An 18,151-nucleotide genomic window follows, 5' to 3' on the forward strand; every position below is an offset into this window, starting at 1 on the left:
CCTTGATCTACAGAGTGGAAGGACAGGAAGTTATTATTGAGCAGCTGCTCTGTGCCAGCCACCATTTAGTCTCTTTAATCCTCACACCAGCCGTCTGAGAGTGGGAATCTTTGTATGCGATCAGAGAAGCAAAACCACCATGAGTAGTAGAGAATAGGGATTTATTGTAGGAATAAGGTTACACACAGTTTTGGAAGAGGATGGAGAAGTAAGGCCTAAAAGGGGAAGTTGATTCGTCGGAGAAAAGTCACTGACAAGCCCTCGTGAAGCCCTGGCCCAGGTAGACCATGAGACCTGGCTGGAGAATCTGGAAAGCCACATGGAGCTGCCCGAACAGGACTGTGGTAGTGGACTCCGGTGGGGGCTGCTGCTCTGGCATCTGGCTATGGGCCTCGGGTCCCCAGGGCAGGGAGTAAAGTGGACTCACATTCTGAATATTTGGGGAATGGGGGGGGGGGCGGGGGCGGGGGGCCGAGTTGAAACCTCCCAGCACCTCTGCCTTTGTCCCCTGCCTCCCTGAACCCCCAGCCAGGATAGTGGCTGCTGCTTCTCTTCCTTCTCACACATCTTACCCAGATTTCTCAGACTCCAGACCGGATAGGGAAGGGGATTCTGGGAAGCAGAATCCTGGCTTAGCCAAGTTGACACGGTACCAAACCACCACAGTAGCCATTGTCATTTTACTGAGTGTGACTGAACCTAGTAGCCTCATGTATCTGGTATGTGTCAGCCCAGATGAAACCCTGTGCTTGCTCAGCAGTATCTGTCTTTCTTTTTCTTTTTCTTTCTTTCTTTCTTTTTTTTCTCTTCTCTTTTCTTTTCTTTTCTTTTCTTTTCTTTTCTTTCCTTTCCTTTCCTTTCCTTTTTTCTTTTCTTTTCTTTTCTTTCTTTCATCTTTCTTTCTTTCTTTCTTTCTTAATTTTTTTTATTTATTTTGATAGAGCACAAACGGGGGAGGGTCAGAGAGTCAGGGAGAGAGAGAATCTCAAGCAGGCTCCACACTGTCAGTGCGGAGCCTGACATGGAGCTTGATCCCATCAATCTGGAGACCATGAGCTGAGCCGAAATCAAGAGTCCCAAGAGTTCACTGCCCAACCGACTGAGTCACCCAGGTGCTTCTCAGCAGTGACTTTGTGCCCTCATTTTAGTTCTCCATGCCCCTTTCCAGACTAGCTTTGTAGACCGCTCGTGAGTGACCCCTGCCATGCATTCCAGGCTGCAGAGAACACATATTCCCCAAATGTCCTCACATGCCCTTTCACCTCCGGGCTTGGCGAATACTGTCCGTCGTTTGCCTGAAGTGTTTTCCTTCACCTGCTGCTCCTCTTTTCCCTTCCCCTGAAACCTCCAGAGTTTTGCCTGTCTTCCTGTGCCTTGTTCCATTCCCTGTGTAAGATTGTCCGTGGTATCTCATTGCCCAGCCCCGAGCAGCTGCTCCCTTTTCTGTGTTCCTTGTAATACCTGGCTCATACCATTTTCGCATGTGCCTTGTCTTCTGTGCCAGATGTCTCATTCGTGTCTGACTCCGCTTGCCCTTGTACATTGTGGTTGTCCAGTAAGTATTTGAATTGGTTGTGCTCCGTCCCTCTCTGCGTCCTGAAGCTGGGGAGGCTGAGTCTGGGCTGCGTACCTGTGCCATGGTTCATCTGCTTTTCTCCCGCTGCTGCCGAGAGCTCGTTCGTCCTGCAGACAGCACAGGCACATGATATCCTTCTAGGCTGTGACCATCAGATATGACGATCCCTTCTTATCCTAGTGAGTGAGTGGCTTATGCGCTAGTACAGTTGTAGGGTAAAATGCTCTTGTGTCTGGAAGAATTAGGTTTTCCTGCTTTGCTAGGATTAAAGCTGTTTTTTCTCTCAGGATTCATAATATAAAAGTAATAGGTCAGATAAGTTAATGTGATTCCACGAGTCTTCCAGAACATCTCTACTCCTAATCCAAAAGAGAAATACTCAACTTTTGGGCCTAATTTCACCTAAGCATTCAGTTCCCTTGAGTTTTCCTCACTTTACCTTTTCCAGGTGTTTAAGTATAAAATGGTATAGTTACTGTTATTTATGTACCTTTTATTTTATTCCTAGCTGTGTGATTGTTAACCATCTTAAATTATGTATTTCAGAGTACATGGATTCCTTCAGATAATTTGGTACATGCAAATAAATACTAAGAGAATGCTTAAAATTGGGTTTTAACACCTTATGGGAGCATTTAGTTAACTTACACCTGTTATACTGTTAAACTGTAGGTAAGTCCTAGCATCCAGGACTAGAGTCAGGAATACCTCCTTCACCCTGCCCCTGGGAGAACTGAGGTAGATTGTTAGAGAGACCCGACCTCGGTGGTCCCTTCCATCTGTGATGTCTTGTGACTGCGGCATTCTCCACATGGTAACTATCCATGTGGCTGAAGAGTCGCGCTTTAGGTGGCAAACTCAGCGGTTTTGATCTTTCTCTTTGCTTGTGTGTTAATATCTCTTGCCATAATAGCCTTCAGTAAAGAAGGGTATTTTACCAAGGCATAATGAACACAACTTAACCTTTTCTTGAATTCAGATAATTATTATGAGAAGCAATTTTGTGTTATACTTTAACGATGTAATATTCTTGAAATTTTTTGAAGCTTGTAGGGTCATTGACATAACCTTATTTAGCTCTTTGGGGGCTAAATAAGTAATAATTATTATATAAACAAATATATGAATATATAGAATATATAAATAATTATATAAGTAATTTAGGAAATTATGTCAAAGAGTTGACTATTTCTCTTCTGGATTAAGGAGTAGAAATATTTTGGAAGACTCATGGAATCATATTAGCTTTTCTGGCCTATTACTTTTATATCATGAATCCTGAGAGAAAAAAGAGTTTCTGGGGCATCTGGATAGCTCATTTGGTTAAGTGTCTGACTCTTGGTTTCCGCTCAGGTCATGATCTCACAATTTATGGGTTCGAGCCCTGTGTCAGGCTCTGTGCTAATAGCACAGAGCCTGCGTGGGATTCTCTGTCTCTGTCTCTCTCTGTCGCCCCCCCCCAAAATAAATAAATAAACTTAAAAAAAATAGGAGTTCCTGTGCCTACGTTTTTATGGTGTTTCTTAATTGACTTACTGAGATGTTATCTGGCTTTTCTTGCTGTGTTTATATCTGCCTCTAATACTCTTCTAACGTAATACTTTTAATCCAGGTTTTAGAAATACTTTTTTAGAATTTTGTGTAAAACAAGAACCTCTCAGGGGTAAATGTTGGTAAATGAATTTTAGCTTAAAGCATAGACTTTGCAGTAAGTGTTTTTTGGCTACTCAGAGCTCAGACTTAAGAAACTATCATTGTGCAAAACTGGTGATTGGGCAAAATAAAGAGTATTTTTACTTTGAGTTGTGCCAGTTTGCTTTTAAAGAATCCTAACAAGTAATTTGGAGAGTAACAGTTAAGTGCCTCTTTTTACTTTTGGTAGTTTTTTGTTTTGTTTTCTTTTGGCTTTGTTTTTAAAATTTTATTTGAGTAATCTCTCCACCCACCGTGGGGCTTGAACTCAGGACCCTGAGATGAAGAGTCACATGCTCCTCTGTCTGAGCCAGCCAGGCCCCCTTACTTTTTTGTAGTTAATGAATATTTGTTACCTTTTGGAGACTTTATTTTTAATGATGTAATGATACCTGAAGTCGTGGCCAGGTTGTCATGAAAGAGAAATTGAAATTGGTGGGTTACTAAAGAGGCAATAAAATTAGTTGCTTAATAGGAATTATTTTAAAAGGTTATTATAAATTTGTTTTATTTTTCTAATTTATTCATGACTAACATAGATCTCTCAAGTCACTGGAAAAAATTCTGAAGATTAAATAGTATTATTGTTTTATTGAGAGAGAGGGCACAGGTGAGTGAGGGGCCGAGGTGGGGGGGGGGGTGTGTTGAGAGAGAAAGAGTGAGAGAGAGAGAGAGAGAGAGAGAGAGAAATGGGCCTCACCCGAAGCAGGGCTCGAGTTCACCCAAAGCGGGGCTCGATCTCACAAACCGTGAGGTCATGACCTGAGCTGAAGTCAGATGCTTAACGACTGAGCCACCCAGGCACCCTGACAGTGACTTTTTTTAATGTGATGGCTGCCCTGAGTTTTCTAGAGGGAATGCACACTTTCCTTTGCCAGAGAATGCATGCAAGCATTGTAACAGCAAAAGGAAAGTTGAAGGAGGAAAGGAAAGGAAAGGATGAAGCATTTTAGAAACCATCCATCTATATTGCTGAAATTCATCACTAGCTGAAGTCGTGATAAATTGGAAATATAAGTATTTTCATATTGTTTGGACTTGACAGCAGATAGTGCCAGTGCAAAGTTCTTTCTTTTCCTTTGTGGAAAAAGACTGACTTTTCAATTCCAAAGGAAAGGAATCACCTTTCCAAGTGTATTGGTTTCCTGTTGCTGCTGTAACATTTTTGCCTCAAAATTAGGGGTATAAAACAACACAAATGTATTCTCTTGCAGTTCTGGAAGACAAGTCTGAACTGCACTTTACAGGGCTAAAATCAAGATGTTGACAGGGCTGGTTCCTTCTGGAGACACCAAGGGAGAATCTCTTCCTTTGCTTCTGCCAGCTTCTGGTGGCTGCCGGTGTCCCCACATGTGTTGCCAAGTCAGTCCATAGTCACAGTGCCTCCTCTGTAGTTTAATCTCCCTCTGCCCCGCTTCATAAGGACACTGTGGTTGCATTTAGGGCCCTCCTAGATAGTCCAAGACAATCCCTCCAACGAGAGATCTGTGATCACGTTTGCAAAGTCCTTCTTGCCATAGGAGGTAACATTGACGTGGTCCAGGCATCAGGGCCTGGACGTGTCTCTCTTTGGGGTGCGTCCTTCAATCTACCACAGTGAATGGGACTCACTGTGCATGTCTTTCCTGATAGGCTTTTCTCCTCGCCCCACCCCCAGCACCCTCGCTCAGACTTTCCTTCCTTAAATGTTTTAAGCTGAGTAGGTCTTTCTGCATATCCGCTTCTAGCTTGTCTGTGCTACATGTCATAATTAGTCCGTAGTCTCAGGCAAGTGGCACCACGGTTCATGAGCATTGGGCCATCTTCAGAGGAATTAAATCAGACTTGGGTGACAGAGACCTGGACAGGGAGGAGTTGACCTAGGTTTGAGTTTCAGCCCTTCCATTAAACCGTGTAATTTTGAACATGTTCCTTACCCTCCCAAGTCTTTTGTTTTTCATAAGTAGAGTATTTCTTACAGCTACATATTATTTTCAGTTATTTTCTGTTTCTTCAAATTAATATTGAAGACTTCAGTGCTTTGTGGTTATTTTAAAGGTGTAATTAATTGTCTTCTAAATTTACTCGTATCTGACTGTCTTCTAGAATTCTGTAACCACTATTTTTTTTTTCCTCTGGCCATTTTATACTATTTTCCTGGGTATCTAGTTTGAAGTTTGAAGTATTGTGTGGTTTCAATTAACAGGAGGATCGACTTTTTGTGGCATTGCATCACTGTGTCTGATGGGTAAACTAGAAGAAGTTTTTTCAGAAAAAGAATTGAACCGGATAAAGAGGTGGTGTATAATGAGGCAACAAAATGGTTATCATGGAAGACCTAATAAGCCCGTAGACACCTGTTACTCTTTTTGGGTAGGAGCAACTCTAAAGGTAAGAGAAAAAAAGTCAAATTGAGAAACCTGTGCTATGTGTTGATGTAAACTGTGCTCTAGAAGGTTTGGTCTTTGTCATGTCCATTAAATACTGCTACATTCTGGGACGCCTGGGTGGCTCAGTCGGTTAAGTGTCCGACTTTGACTCAGGTCATGATCTCGCGGTCCGTGAGTTCGAGAGTCGTGTCAGGCTCTGTGCTGACAGCTCAGAGCCTGGAGCCTGTTCCAGATTCTGTGTCTCCCTCTCTCTGTGACCCTCCCCCGTTCATGCTCTCTCTCTGTCTCAAAAATAAATAAATGTTAAAAAAAAAATTTTTAAATACTGCTACATTCAGGCCGCTTCATTTTTTCTGCTCAGGCAAAGCTACTCTATGTATGGTTTTTCCATAGAATTCAGTTACCTGTTGTGCTTCTTGAAAATTTCCATTCTTATAAAACTTAAGTGGCCTAGAACGTAGTAAAGAAGTGTAAGGTACAAGGTATAAGGTCGTAAGAAACTGGTTACCATAAATGACCAGTGGTCTCTCTAGAGTAGGGCTGTGTCTGAACGTGATCCCAATAAAGGCTTTATGGGAAGTTATTAATCTGAAAAGATAAACCATGGGTCATTTCTTTAAAAACTATTTGTGATTTTTAGTTTTTTATCAGTTTGTTTGCCTAACCCCAACGGATTGACATTTTTCTCCATCTCTTACCTTTTGTCGTACCTAATGCCATAAGGTTATGAGCCACTAAGTACCCACAAGTTTTCTCTATCTTGAAGTTGCCTTTCACTTTTAAAATATATAGTTTAATTCTGATACTCTGAAATCTAACAAAAGTCCATTCATCTTTTATGTAATATCCTATTTTCTAAAATTCTGAAATCCTGAAAACAGAATGATATAAAACTAAGTATATCTCCCTCTCTCTCCTCACTTCTATTGCCATTCCTCAAGTGTACCCCTTTGATTTTAATTAGGGAAAATTTCAAACATATTCAAAAGTAGAACAGTGTAATGAATCCCTGCGTGTCCACAGCTAGACTCATCAGCTTTTGTCACAAAGCCAGCCAGTCTTATCCATATTCCAGCTCCCTTCCCTCCCCATCACTGTATTATTTTAGGGCAGATTCCAGATACCATTTTTCATATTATCTGGAAAATTTTCAGTGTAATTCCTAACTAGAAATAACTTTCTAAGAAACAGAACTATGGTGTCATTATCACATCTTAAAAATCAACCACAATTCCATGAAATCATTAAGTAGTCAGTGATTATGTATATTTCCTATTGCATCATCACGTCAAGAGGCACATAATTTCTGTTTATCTCCTTGTGATCAAAGTGCTCCAGAATCGTCAAACCTGATTTATCCACCATAAAGTTCCCCATCAGCGTTTTTTTTTTTCTTTTATGGTGGCGTACTATACGTAATATAATATTTATCAGTTTAACTATTTGTAAGAATACAATCTGGTGGTATTAGGTATACATTCACAGTGTTATGGAACCCTCACCACTGTCTATACCCAAAACTTTGGTTATCCTCAGTATAAACTCTGTACTCGCTCCTTCCCCTAGCCCCTGGTGACCTCTGTTCTACTTTCTATGAATTTGCCTATTCTTGGGACATTGTATAAGTGGCATCACACAATATGTGCCCTTCAGTGTCTGGCTTATTTCACTTAGCATAATGCTCTCAGGATCCATCCATGTTGTAGCATATATCAAAATTTAATCCTTTGTATGGCTGATTAATATGCTGTTGTATGTTTATACCATAGTTTATCCATTCATCTGTTGATGGACATGGCTCATTTCCACATTTTAGCTCTTGTGAATAAGGCAGCTCTGGACATTGGTGTACAAATAGCTGACTTTCATCTTTCATTTCTTTTGGATATTAGGAATGGAATTGCTGGATCTTATGATAGTTCTATGTTTAACTTTTTGAGGAACTGCTATACTGTTTCCCACAGTGAGGGTGTGCACCATGTTACATTCCTGCTAGCGGTATATGAGGGTTCCAGTTTCTCTATATGATCAATAACGCTTGATTTTTCTGTTTGGTTTTGGTTTTTATAGTGGCCACACCAGTGGGTGTGAAGTGGCATCTCATTGTGGTTTTGATTTGCATTTCCCTAATGATTAGTGATACTGAGCCTCTTTTGATGTGCTTATGGGCCATTCGTGTGTCTTTGGCAAAATTTTTATTCAGGGACTTTGTCCATTTTTTAATCATGTTGTTAGGTTTTTTGTTGATGGGTTGTAGGGGTTCTTCAGGTATTCTGGATATTAATGCCTTATCAAGTTCTGTGATATACACCTATTTTTTTCCTCTTCTGTGGTTGCTTGTAACTTTGTTGATGTTCTTTGATGTATAAAAGTTTCTAATTTTGATGAAGTCCAGTTTATCTGTTTTTTTCTTGTGTTGCCTGTGGTTTTGGTTTTCCTATCTATGAAGTCACTGCCAAAGCCAATGTCATAAAGATTTTCCCCAGTATTTTCTTCCAAGAGTTTTATAGTTTCAGCCTTGAGTTTTAGGTCTGATGCATTTTGAGTTAATTTTTGTATATGGTATAAAAATGAGAGCTCAACTTCATTATTTTACAGGTGGGTATCCAGCTTTTCCAGGACTATTTGTTGAAAAGACTGTTCTTTGTCCCATTAAATGGCCTTAGGACCCTTGTTGAAAATCAGCTGAGCATATGCATGTGGTTTTTTTGGTTTCGCTTTGTTTTTGTTTTTTTTGTGGGTTCTCTGTTCCTTTGGTCTGTGTGTCCCTACTCCAGTCTCCTCCTGTTTTATTTTTTTTTAATTTTTTTATTTTTTTAAATTTTTTAATGTTTATTTTTGAGACAGAGAGAGACAGAGCATGAACAGGGGAGGGTCAGAGAGAGAGGGAGACACAGAATCTGAAGCAGGCTCCAGGCTCTGAGCTGTCAGCACAGAGCCCGACGCGGGGCTCGAACTCACGGACCGTGACTGAGCCACCCAGGCGCCCCTCCTCCTGTTTTAATTATTGCAGCTTTGTAGTAAAATTCAGAGCCAGAAAGTATGAGTCCTTCAACTTTATTCTTTTTCAGTGTTGTTTGGGCCCTGAATACAGGGCACCTTGCATTCTCGTAATGAATTTGAGAACTGGCTTTTCCGTTTCTTACCAAAAAGGCTATTGACATTTTGATAAATATTGCATTGAATCTGAAGATCATTTTTGGTAGTATTGACTTTTAACAGTGTTAAATCCTCCTTTAGTGAGCATCCATTTACTTAGATCTTTCATTTCTTTCAGCAGTATTTTGTAGTCCTTGATCAGTTTAGTCCCAAATATTGAATTATTTTATATGTCATTGTAAATAGAATTGATTTCATAATTTCTTTTTGGATTGTTTGTTGCTGGTGTATAAAAAAACCTCACCATTTTTTTTTAATTTTCTTTTTTTAATGTTTATTTATTTTTGAGAGACAGAGACAGCATGAGCAGGGGAGGGGCAGAGAGACAGGGAGACATAGAACATGAAGCGGGCTCCAGGCTCCAAGCTGTCAGCACAGAGCCCGATGTAGGGCTCGAACCCACGAGGTGTGAGATCACGACTGAACTGAAGTTGGACACTTAACCAACTGAGCCACCCAGGCGCCCCTAGTTTTTTGGTTTTTTTTTTTACAGAATCATTTTTACAGCCATTGGGGTTAACATATTTTATGTTGTTAATGTTTAACAAGAGCGCAAGTGGGGAGAGGGGCAAAGAGAGGGAGGGAGGGAGGGGGAGAGAGAGGAAAAGATGGAGGGGGAGAGAGAGAGAGAGACAGAAAAAGAGAGAGAATATGAATCCCAAGTAGGCTCAATGCTCAGCACAATTCCTGATGTGGTGCTCGATCCCACAACCCTGGGATGATGACCTGAGCCGAAATCAAGAGTAGGATGCTCAACCAACTGAGCCACCCACGCCCCCCAACATATTTTATGTTTTAATCTCATACATTGTTCTTTTTGAAGCTCAGATTGTACCATTTTTAGCCAGTTGAAAGCTCCTTCATGTTGGCTGAGTCTCTTGGATATGACCTTGGTACAGTCTTTGACAACTTTCTGAAAGCAACCATTTTTAAGCATCTTTAAATTTTTTAATTCTTACGGATATCACCATAGCTTTAACTGATTTTTAAAAAAAATTTTTTTTTATTGTTTATTTTTGAGACAGAGACAGAACATGAATGGGGGAGGGTCAGAGAGAGGGAGACACAGAATCTGAAGCAGGCTCCAGGCTCCAAGCTGTCAGCACAGAGCCCGACGTGGGGCTTGAACCCCCAAACTGAGAGATCATGACCTGAGCCAAAGTCGGACGCTTAACCGACTGAGTCACCCAGGTGCCCCAGCTTTAACTTTAACTGATTTCTTGACTTGTCTTTAGACATTATCTTTGATTCCTCACATGAAAAATGAAGATTTAGCCTTCCTTCTTTAAAACAAATTGTTACTGGTTATTTATTTTTTAGTTCTGAACCTTTTCCTCTTTGCACCTTTTAATTCTGTCATAGTACCTTTATTTTTATAATGTCAAGTAACATATTTTATTCAGCAACAATAATCACATATTTTATGTTTTGCCTGTAGGTTGATTACAAAATTTGAAAACTAAAGGGATGGCCCAGTCTGTTCAGTGTCCCCAACTTTTGATTTCAGCTCAGTTCATGATCTCATGGTTCATGGGTTCAAGCCCCCATGTGGGGCTCTTGCACTTGACAGCATGGAGCCTGCTTGGGATTCTCTCTCTCTCTGACTGACTGACTCTCTCTCTCTCTCTCTCTCTCTCTCCTCTCTCTCTCTCTCTCTCTCCCTCTCCTCTCTCTCAAAATAAATAAACTTAAAAAAATAAAATAAAATTAGAAAACCAAGAATCAGCACTTACTGTGACCATGTAAATATTGTTTATTGCTGAACCAAGTACAATGTTAAGATTATATAGTTTCTTCTTTTTATGTAATGACCTATATGCCACTTGATGGAAAATGTTTCTAGCTGGTGGATTTCTTTTTTAATGTTTACTTTTGAGAGAGAGCGTGTGCATGAGCGCATACAAGCGCAAGTGGGGAAAGCGTGGCGGGGGGGGGGGGGGGGGGGGTGGGGGGGAGGACAGAGGATCCGAAGTGGCTCTGTGCTGACAGCAGTGAGCCCAGCCCAATGTGGAGCTTGAACTCAAGAACCATGAGATCATAAGCTGAATTGAAGTGTGACACTCAGCCAGCTGAACAACCCAGCCCTAGTTGGTGGATTGTATAGTCTCTTTCCTTACATTGTATTAACTAAGTTAAAAGAGTGAATAAGTATGTTTCTTATTTGTATCATAATTGTTCTAGGCTTTTTCTTTTTTTGAGAAATAATGCTGCTTTAATCACTAATATCTTGTATGGCTCTCTGATTTATTAACATACTTTCAGCTGCTTTGTGTCTTACAGAAGTTTTTTGAACTCCCTTGCTACTACTCCACCCCCACCCCATTCATGGTTTGATTTATTCTTTTTTTTCTATTTAATGGGATCTTGAGAGAGATCACAAATACATGTCCTAAAACTTAAAGCTACATAGTTGTTTTTGTTTTTTTTTTTTTAACGTTTATTTATTTTTGAGAGAGAGACAGACAGTGTGAGGAAGCGAGGGGCAGAGAGAGACGGAGACACAGAATCTGAAGCAGGCCCCAGGCTCTGAGCTGTCAGCAGAGCCCGTCATGGGACTCGAACCTGCGAACCGCAAGATCATGACCCGAGCCAAAGTGGGACACTTAACCTACTGAGCCACCCAGGTGCCCCAAGCTACATAGTTTTTTTGATGCTAAAATTACACTTCCTGATTACAGAGCTTTAATTTTTTACTACTCTCAAAACTGTCCATAGCACCTGGTTAATAATTTCTGTTGCTCTTTTTTGAAATATTTTTGGTTTAAGTTACTACCAGTATATAACAAAGAGCCTACCATAAGAATTGTAAAAGCCTATCATAAGAATTAAAATATGGGTACATAAAATTGCACTTTTTAAGATGACTGATTAAGGGGCGCCTGGGTGGCTCAGTCAGTTGAGCATCTACATTTGGTGGGGATCCTAATCTCGTGGTTCATAGGTTCAAGCTCTGCATCTAGCTTGCTGCTCTCAGCCTGGAGCCTGCTTGGGATCCTCTACCCTCACCCCACCCCCACCCCCACCCCCGCCCTGCCGGTCTCTCTGCCCCTTCCTCTCTCTCCCTTTCCCTCCCTCCCTCCCTCTCTCAAAAATAAACATGAAAAAAATATTTTTTTATGACTGATTAAGTTGAGCAGATTGGGAAAGTTGTGACTTGAACCTAGCTGAATGTGATGCAAAGAGATGAATTGGGTGTGATTCAGAAAATGTAAATCGTGAGTAGGTCAAGGAAAGGAGAGTAGTGATCAGATGATAAAAATGATAATGTGGTTAACTGATTCTAAGTGCTCAAGTCTCCAGAGGCCTGCTTTAAGAGCCTTAGCTAAACAAAAGTGTATTTAATTGATGTGTATCTGAAAATTGAGCCAAGGTCAATATGGAAGTTGCATGCAGTAAATGTATGTTTGTCCTGTCATTTCAGCTTCTGAAAATTTTTCAGTACACTAACTTTGAGAAAAATAGAAATTACATCTTGTCAACTCAAGATCGGCTCGTGGGAGGATTTGCCAAGTGGCCAGATAGTCATCCAGGTAATTGTGTATAGGGCTCTAGAACAATTTTACTTTTGTTTGTTTCTTGAGTAGATAGATCTTCAGGCATCGTTGTCAGAAAGGGCATAAGATAGAAAATTTAGCCACAGTTGTAAACTTAAATAATAGTTTTTAAAAAGGTAAATTGTTTAAGTTTGGGTGAAAATGTATCATGTTGAGGGGCATAAAGGAAAGTTTGGGTTATCAAGATGTGTTGGTATTGTTTGTCTTTTTTTCCATTTCATTTACCGAACTTTTCTTTCGTTTGAGGCAGTAAGGCAGATGGTCTGAATTGGCCCTGTCAGTAATAGAGGATCATTTGGTCCGTCCAGAATCTAGCTGTCACTAGAGCTAAGTAGAATAAATGCCTAAATCCATAAGGGAACCGGTTCTTATTTCTGTTCAGAAGGCACTAAATCAAAAATCTCTAATCCTGAAGTTAGGTGTCCCTCACTGTCCAAACTGTTTTCTGAATTTTAGCAGATTCAGGTTATTGTTTTTAGAAGAATATTTTGCTATTCAAACTCTTGCCATTCATTGTCTAAAACTCAAGAGCCACATAGATTCAGACAATGTGATATTTATCGTTTTCCAAACTCAGGAATGACGAAGTAACGAACAAAAAGATTCTTGTATTTAGTAAGTACAGTTGATCCTTGAACCACACGGGTTTGAACTGCACCTGTCCACTTATAAATGGAATTTTTCAATAAATATTGCACAGTATTGTAAATGTATTTTCTTTTTATTATTACTCTTGTTTATTTTGAGAGAGCGTGCATGTGCGAGAGCAGGCAGGGGAGGTGGGGGAGACAGAGAGAGAGAGGGAGGGAGGGAATCTCAAGTGGGTTCCACTCAGTGAGAAGCCCGACTCGGGGCTCAGTTGCATGACCGCAAGATCCTGACCTGAGCTGGACGCCGAACCAACTGAGCCACCTAGGTGCTCCCCTTTTTGTTATTTTCTTAATAACATTTCCTTTTCTTGAGCTTCCTTGATTAGAAGAATATAATACATAATATGTAGGACATACAGAGTATGTGTTCACTGACTGTGTTACCTATGAGGCTTTCCTGTCAACAGTAGGCTGTCCGTAGCTAACTTTTATGAGAGTCTAACTTCTATGTAGAGTTTTGACCGCACGGGGTGTCAGTGGCCATAACTGCTACATTGTTCAAGGGTCAATTGTACTTTCAAATGGGTTCTTTAGAAATAACGAATAATCTTTATTAGTAATGACATTTTTTTAAAAAATGTAGATAATTCTGCCATTTCCCAAACCTAGACAGATTTCATTCTAAGCTGCATACTCTGATATAAAACAGCCTGCTCAGTTACTCCTCAGATGCCACCTACAGGCCCCTCAGACCCAGCCTGCCAACTGAGCCTGGTCTCTGTGCCCCACCCCACCTCAAAGCTTGAGTGGCCCCAGGCCAGGTTCAGGCCTACAGTTCTGCAACAGTCTTAGTATCATAGTCTTCCTGCTTCTGGTCTAGTCCTCCTCACGTTGACACTGTGCGTGCGTGCGTGCGTGTGCACGTGCTTAAATGACAGGGGAAAGGCCACAGCTTTCCTCAGACTCTCAAAGCATCTCTCATGCAAAAAAGGTTAAGAACAGGGCGCCTGGGTGGCTCAGTGGCTCAGTCAGTTAAGCGTCCAACTTCCGGCTCAGGTCATGATCTCACCCCGCACCAGACTCTGTGCTGACAGCTTGGATTCTGTGTCTCTCTCCCTCTTTCTCTCTTTCTCTCTCTCCCTCCCTCCCTCTCTCTCTTTCTTTCTCTCTTTCTCTCTCTCTCTCTCTCTCTCTCTCTCTCTCTCTCTCTCTCTCTCTGTGCCCCTCCCCCACCCATGCTCTGTCTCTCTCTCTCAAAAATAAACATAAAAAAAATGTAGACATCAGTATATATATTTTTTTAAAAAAGGTTGAGAACATCTAATCTGAACTCTTAAATCCATTAAAATCATCCAGAGACTCTTAGCTCCCTGAGTGGGTTCTTCCGCATGGCCCACAAGGGCCCTCCTGAGATCTGGCTCCTCTCCCACCTCTAGCGTTATTCTCCAGGCCTGCCTGCCCCTCCCCATTATGTTTTCACCTGTAGCAAAATTACTCTATTGACAGCCTTCCCAAAAGTCAGTTTGAAAGTTTGTTATAAATAATTCAGAGCATTATGGATGAGTAAGTTAATAAAATATTAGCTATAAATATATGAAACTAGATACAAGGAATGATTGTTTTTATAGCATTGCAGTAGAACCATGGTTTTTATTATTAGTTTAGAATCTCTTCAGCTCATCTCCATTAATAAAACTGCTATAGTCAGAATATGTACTTGAATGAAAATAATAAATATGGGGCTCATGAAATCAGACTTTTGTACCTGAAGCAAGCAGAAATATTTCCTCACATTCTCACTTACCTGTATTTTCATGCAAAATATGTTTTGTTTTGTTTTTTTAAGTTTATTTTTGAGAGAGTGAGAGAGAGCTGGGGAGGGGCAGAGAGAGAAAGAAATCCTAAGCAATACCACTGATGCAGGACCCAAACTCATGAACTCTGCGATCATGACCTGAGCCATAATCAAGAGTCAGACATTCAACTGACTGAGCCACCCAGGCACCCCCAAAATATGCTTTCTTTTTAAAAAATGTACAGTGCTTTTGATTTCTAAAGCAAAAGAATATTTTTTCCAGTTTTATTGAGAAATAATTGACATGCATCACTTTTTGAGTTTAAGGCATACAGCATTATGGTTTGATTTACATTTATGTGAAATGATTACCAGAATAGGTTCAGCTAGCACCCAGCTTCTCATGTAGATGCCAGAAAAAAAGAAGAAAATAATAAAGGGCAAACAGTTTATTTTGTGATGAGAACTGTTAGGATTAACTGCCATAACACATTTCCTGTACATCGTACAGCAGCCTTGGCTGTAGTCCTCATGTTGTACATTACATCCCCAGTACTTACTTATTACTGGATGTTTGTGCCTTTTGACCACCTTCCTCCAATGCCCTGCCCCAGCCCCCACCTCTGGTAAGCACGGGTCTGATGTCTTTTTTTTCTAGGAGTTTGGTGTCTTTTTTTTTTTTTCTTAGAGTCCACATAGAAGTGAGGTCATACAGTATTTGTCTTTTTCTGATTTATTTCACTTAGCATTACACCTTCAGGGTCCACTGATGTTGTCGCAGGATTCCCCCTGGTTCTTTATGGCTGAATCAGGTTTCGTTGTATATATACTGCAAGTTCTTCGTCCATCTGTCAATGGAGTGTTAGGTTGTTTCCATATCTTGGCTCCTATAAATAATTCAGCCGTGTACATTGGGGTGTCAACATTAAGTTATTGTTTTCATTTCCTTTGTGTACACCCTCATGAGTGGACTTACTGGGTGGTGTGGCAGTTCTGTTTTTAATCCTTTGAGCATCCTCCATACTGTTTCGTGGCTGCACTGATTTACACTCCCACCAGCAGCGCAGGAGGGCTCCCCTGTCTCCACATGCACACCAGCATTTGTTATCTTTTCTCTCTTTGATGATGGCTGTTATAACGGGAGTCACATGGCACTGTGGTTTTAATTTGTATTTCCCTAACGGTCACTGTGTCCACTGATGTCGAGCATTGGTTGGCCTTTTGTGTTTCTTCTTTGGAGAAATAACTATTCAAATCCTTTGCCCATTTTTCAGTTGAGTTGCTTGGGTTTTTTTTTCTGCTGGGTTGTATGAGTTCTTTGTTTTTATAAAGGGAAATAATATTTTTAAATTTGGTATCTGTAGGTGCATCTGTGTGGCTCAGTTGGTTAAGTGTCCAACTCTTGATATTGGCTCAGGTCAAGATCTCATGGTTGTGGGCTCTGCACTGAGTGGATCCTTCTTGGGATTCTCTCTCTCCCTCTCTCTCTGCCCCTCCCCTGTTTGTTTGTGCATGCTCACTCTCTCAGAATAAACAAGCTTTAAATAATTTAGTATCTAACCATAGCTATAAATATGTTACAGTATTACCTTAAGAAAACAGAATTGATGCCATTATTTTTCATCAGGACCTGAACTATTTTGACAAATAATGTACTATTTTAACAAGTAGGAATAGGGAAATGACAGTATCTTAGAAAGCATTTCTTTTTTTTTTCCTATTAAATGTTTGTTTATTTTGAGAGAGAGAGCACGCGCATGCAGGAGAGGGGCAGAGAGCGAGGGAGAGAGAATCCCAAGCAGACTCTGCACTGTCAGCGCAGAGCCCAGTGCGGGACCCCATCCCACGAACCTTGAGATCATGACCTGAGTTGAAATCAAGAGTCAGATGCTTAGCTGACTGAGCCACCCAGGTGCCCCTGGAAAGCATTTCACACATAAACCTATTTGAAATACATTTTGAGCATTTACAATAAATTTTTAAAAGAAAATTCTTGAAGCTTTTTTCTAGCAGTCAGTTGCTAACTTTAACATTTGTGTAAATACTTAAATTTAATACTTTGTACAGATGTGGTAAAATGTCTCCAGAACTTGTACACTGCAAAGCATAGAAAGTCTTTGTATAATAAATTGAATTTATCTGGAAGACCTATTCACAGAGCCTTTAGGAAAATCCTTTTTTAACAAGTTTTTAAAATTAGCTTATTCTTGGTTCTAGTAGATTTAGTAGATTTGACACGAAACAATTTTATATACATTTACAGAAGAAAAGGATGAATTTTTATTATGAAGAAACTATATACTTCATCTGACATGCTTTAATACACATACAGATCAGGAAGTTTGAAAAAATTTTTCTCTTTGAGGTTTAAAACAATTAAGGGCTGATTCATTGGCTTTTACAAAAATCTTTTTGAGAAAAAAATGTTTTATTTTTATATTACATGGAAAGTAGAAGATCCTATTTTATGTTACTCTGGATGGATTTTGTTTCTCTTTCAGTTGCATTTTTCCCTAGAAAAGTTCCCTCATTTTTAGACCATAAAAGTTTCCTCCTTTCTAGACAAGTTTTTAGAGTAACTATAAGGAAAATTAAATAGAACAGGGGAAATCAGATTTATTTTTTGTGGTCTGAAAATTAGAGAAAAGCGAGCCAGAAGAAACCTCAGCAGTCTGTGAAAAGACATTAAAGAGGATTGATATGGGCCTCTGTTAGTAGAATAACTTTTTCACTGATAACTTTGAGCACAGCTGTCATTCCTGTTTTGAAAAGTAAATGATATGTTAGTAAAACATTCTCTTTAATTCTTTTGACAAAAGTTTGAGTCGGGAAGGTGTTTTTGGACATCCGTAGCTCTTGAGGCCATAAATGATGGCTTGACAGCTACAAAGTGTTTTTTGTAGTATTCCCATAACTGCAGAGCTCTGAGCTCTTCAGGGTCCATATAAGGCTGTCCAGCAGGCAACAGCCATGTGATTTCAGTGGCCACGTGAATGGAAGAGGGCCAGTGCCCCCTGAAAGATGGGCACCAGTAGTGAGGCCAGTATAAAAGAAAGGTTATGGTATTTATAACCACATAGAATGTGAGTTTGTTTTTACTGTCAGGTCAGACATTTTTTGAATGACTGACATTCCCCTAAATAGGAAAACTAAATATGGTACAGCATTCCAGAACGGATTATTTTGTTTAGGCTTCTTTCACTGAACACAGTATTGAGATAGTACTTACTGGTTTAGGAAATGTCAGAGGTACAACGTAGTAGGGAAGAGTATTGCTACTTACAGTCACAGGGTTATTTTCATTTTTAAGGAAATTTTTTCCTTTTATTATACACAGTTAAAGCCCCTTGATTCTGTTTTCTGTAGTAAGTGAAAGGGAAAACCCACTAAGTGAGAAGTCTTGTAGCACGGCTCCT

The 18,151-nt window shown here is 40.2% G+C and overlaps 1 protein-coding gene across 1 annotated transcript in view; it reads left to right on the top strand.

The window, feature by feature from the left end:
• PGGT1B (protein geranylgeranyltransferase type I subunit beta) overlaps positions 1-18,151 on the top strand; it is a 62,661-nt gene that overhangs the window by 42,770 nt on the left and 1,740 nt on the right. Inside the window, exons 7-8 of the mRNA XM_019469616.2 lie at positions 5,454-5,638; positions 12,218-12,326. Of these exons, the coding sequence (XP_019325161.1) occupies positions 5,454-5,638; positions 12,218-12,326 (294 nt within the window). The remainder of the gene's footprint in view (positions 1-5,453; positions 5,639-12,217; positions 12,327-18,151) is intronic.

The sequence above is a fragment of the Panthera pardus genome, unplaced genomic scaffold, assembly GCF_024362965.1.
Source record: "Panthera pardus isolate Hobbes unplaced genomic scaffold, ASM2436296v1 HiC_scaffold_2, whole genome shotgun sequence".
Classification (NCBI taxonomy): domain Eukaryota; kingdom Metazoa; phylum Chordata; class Mammalia; order Carnivora; family Felidae; genus Panthera; species Panthera pardus.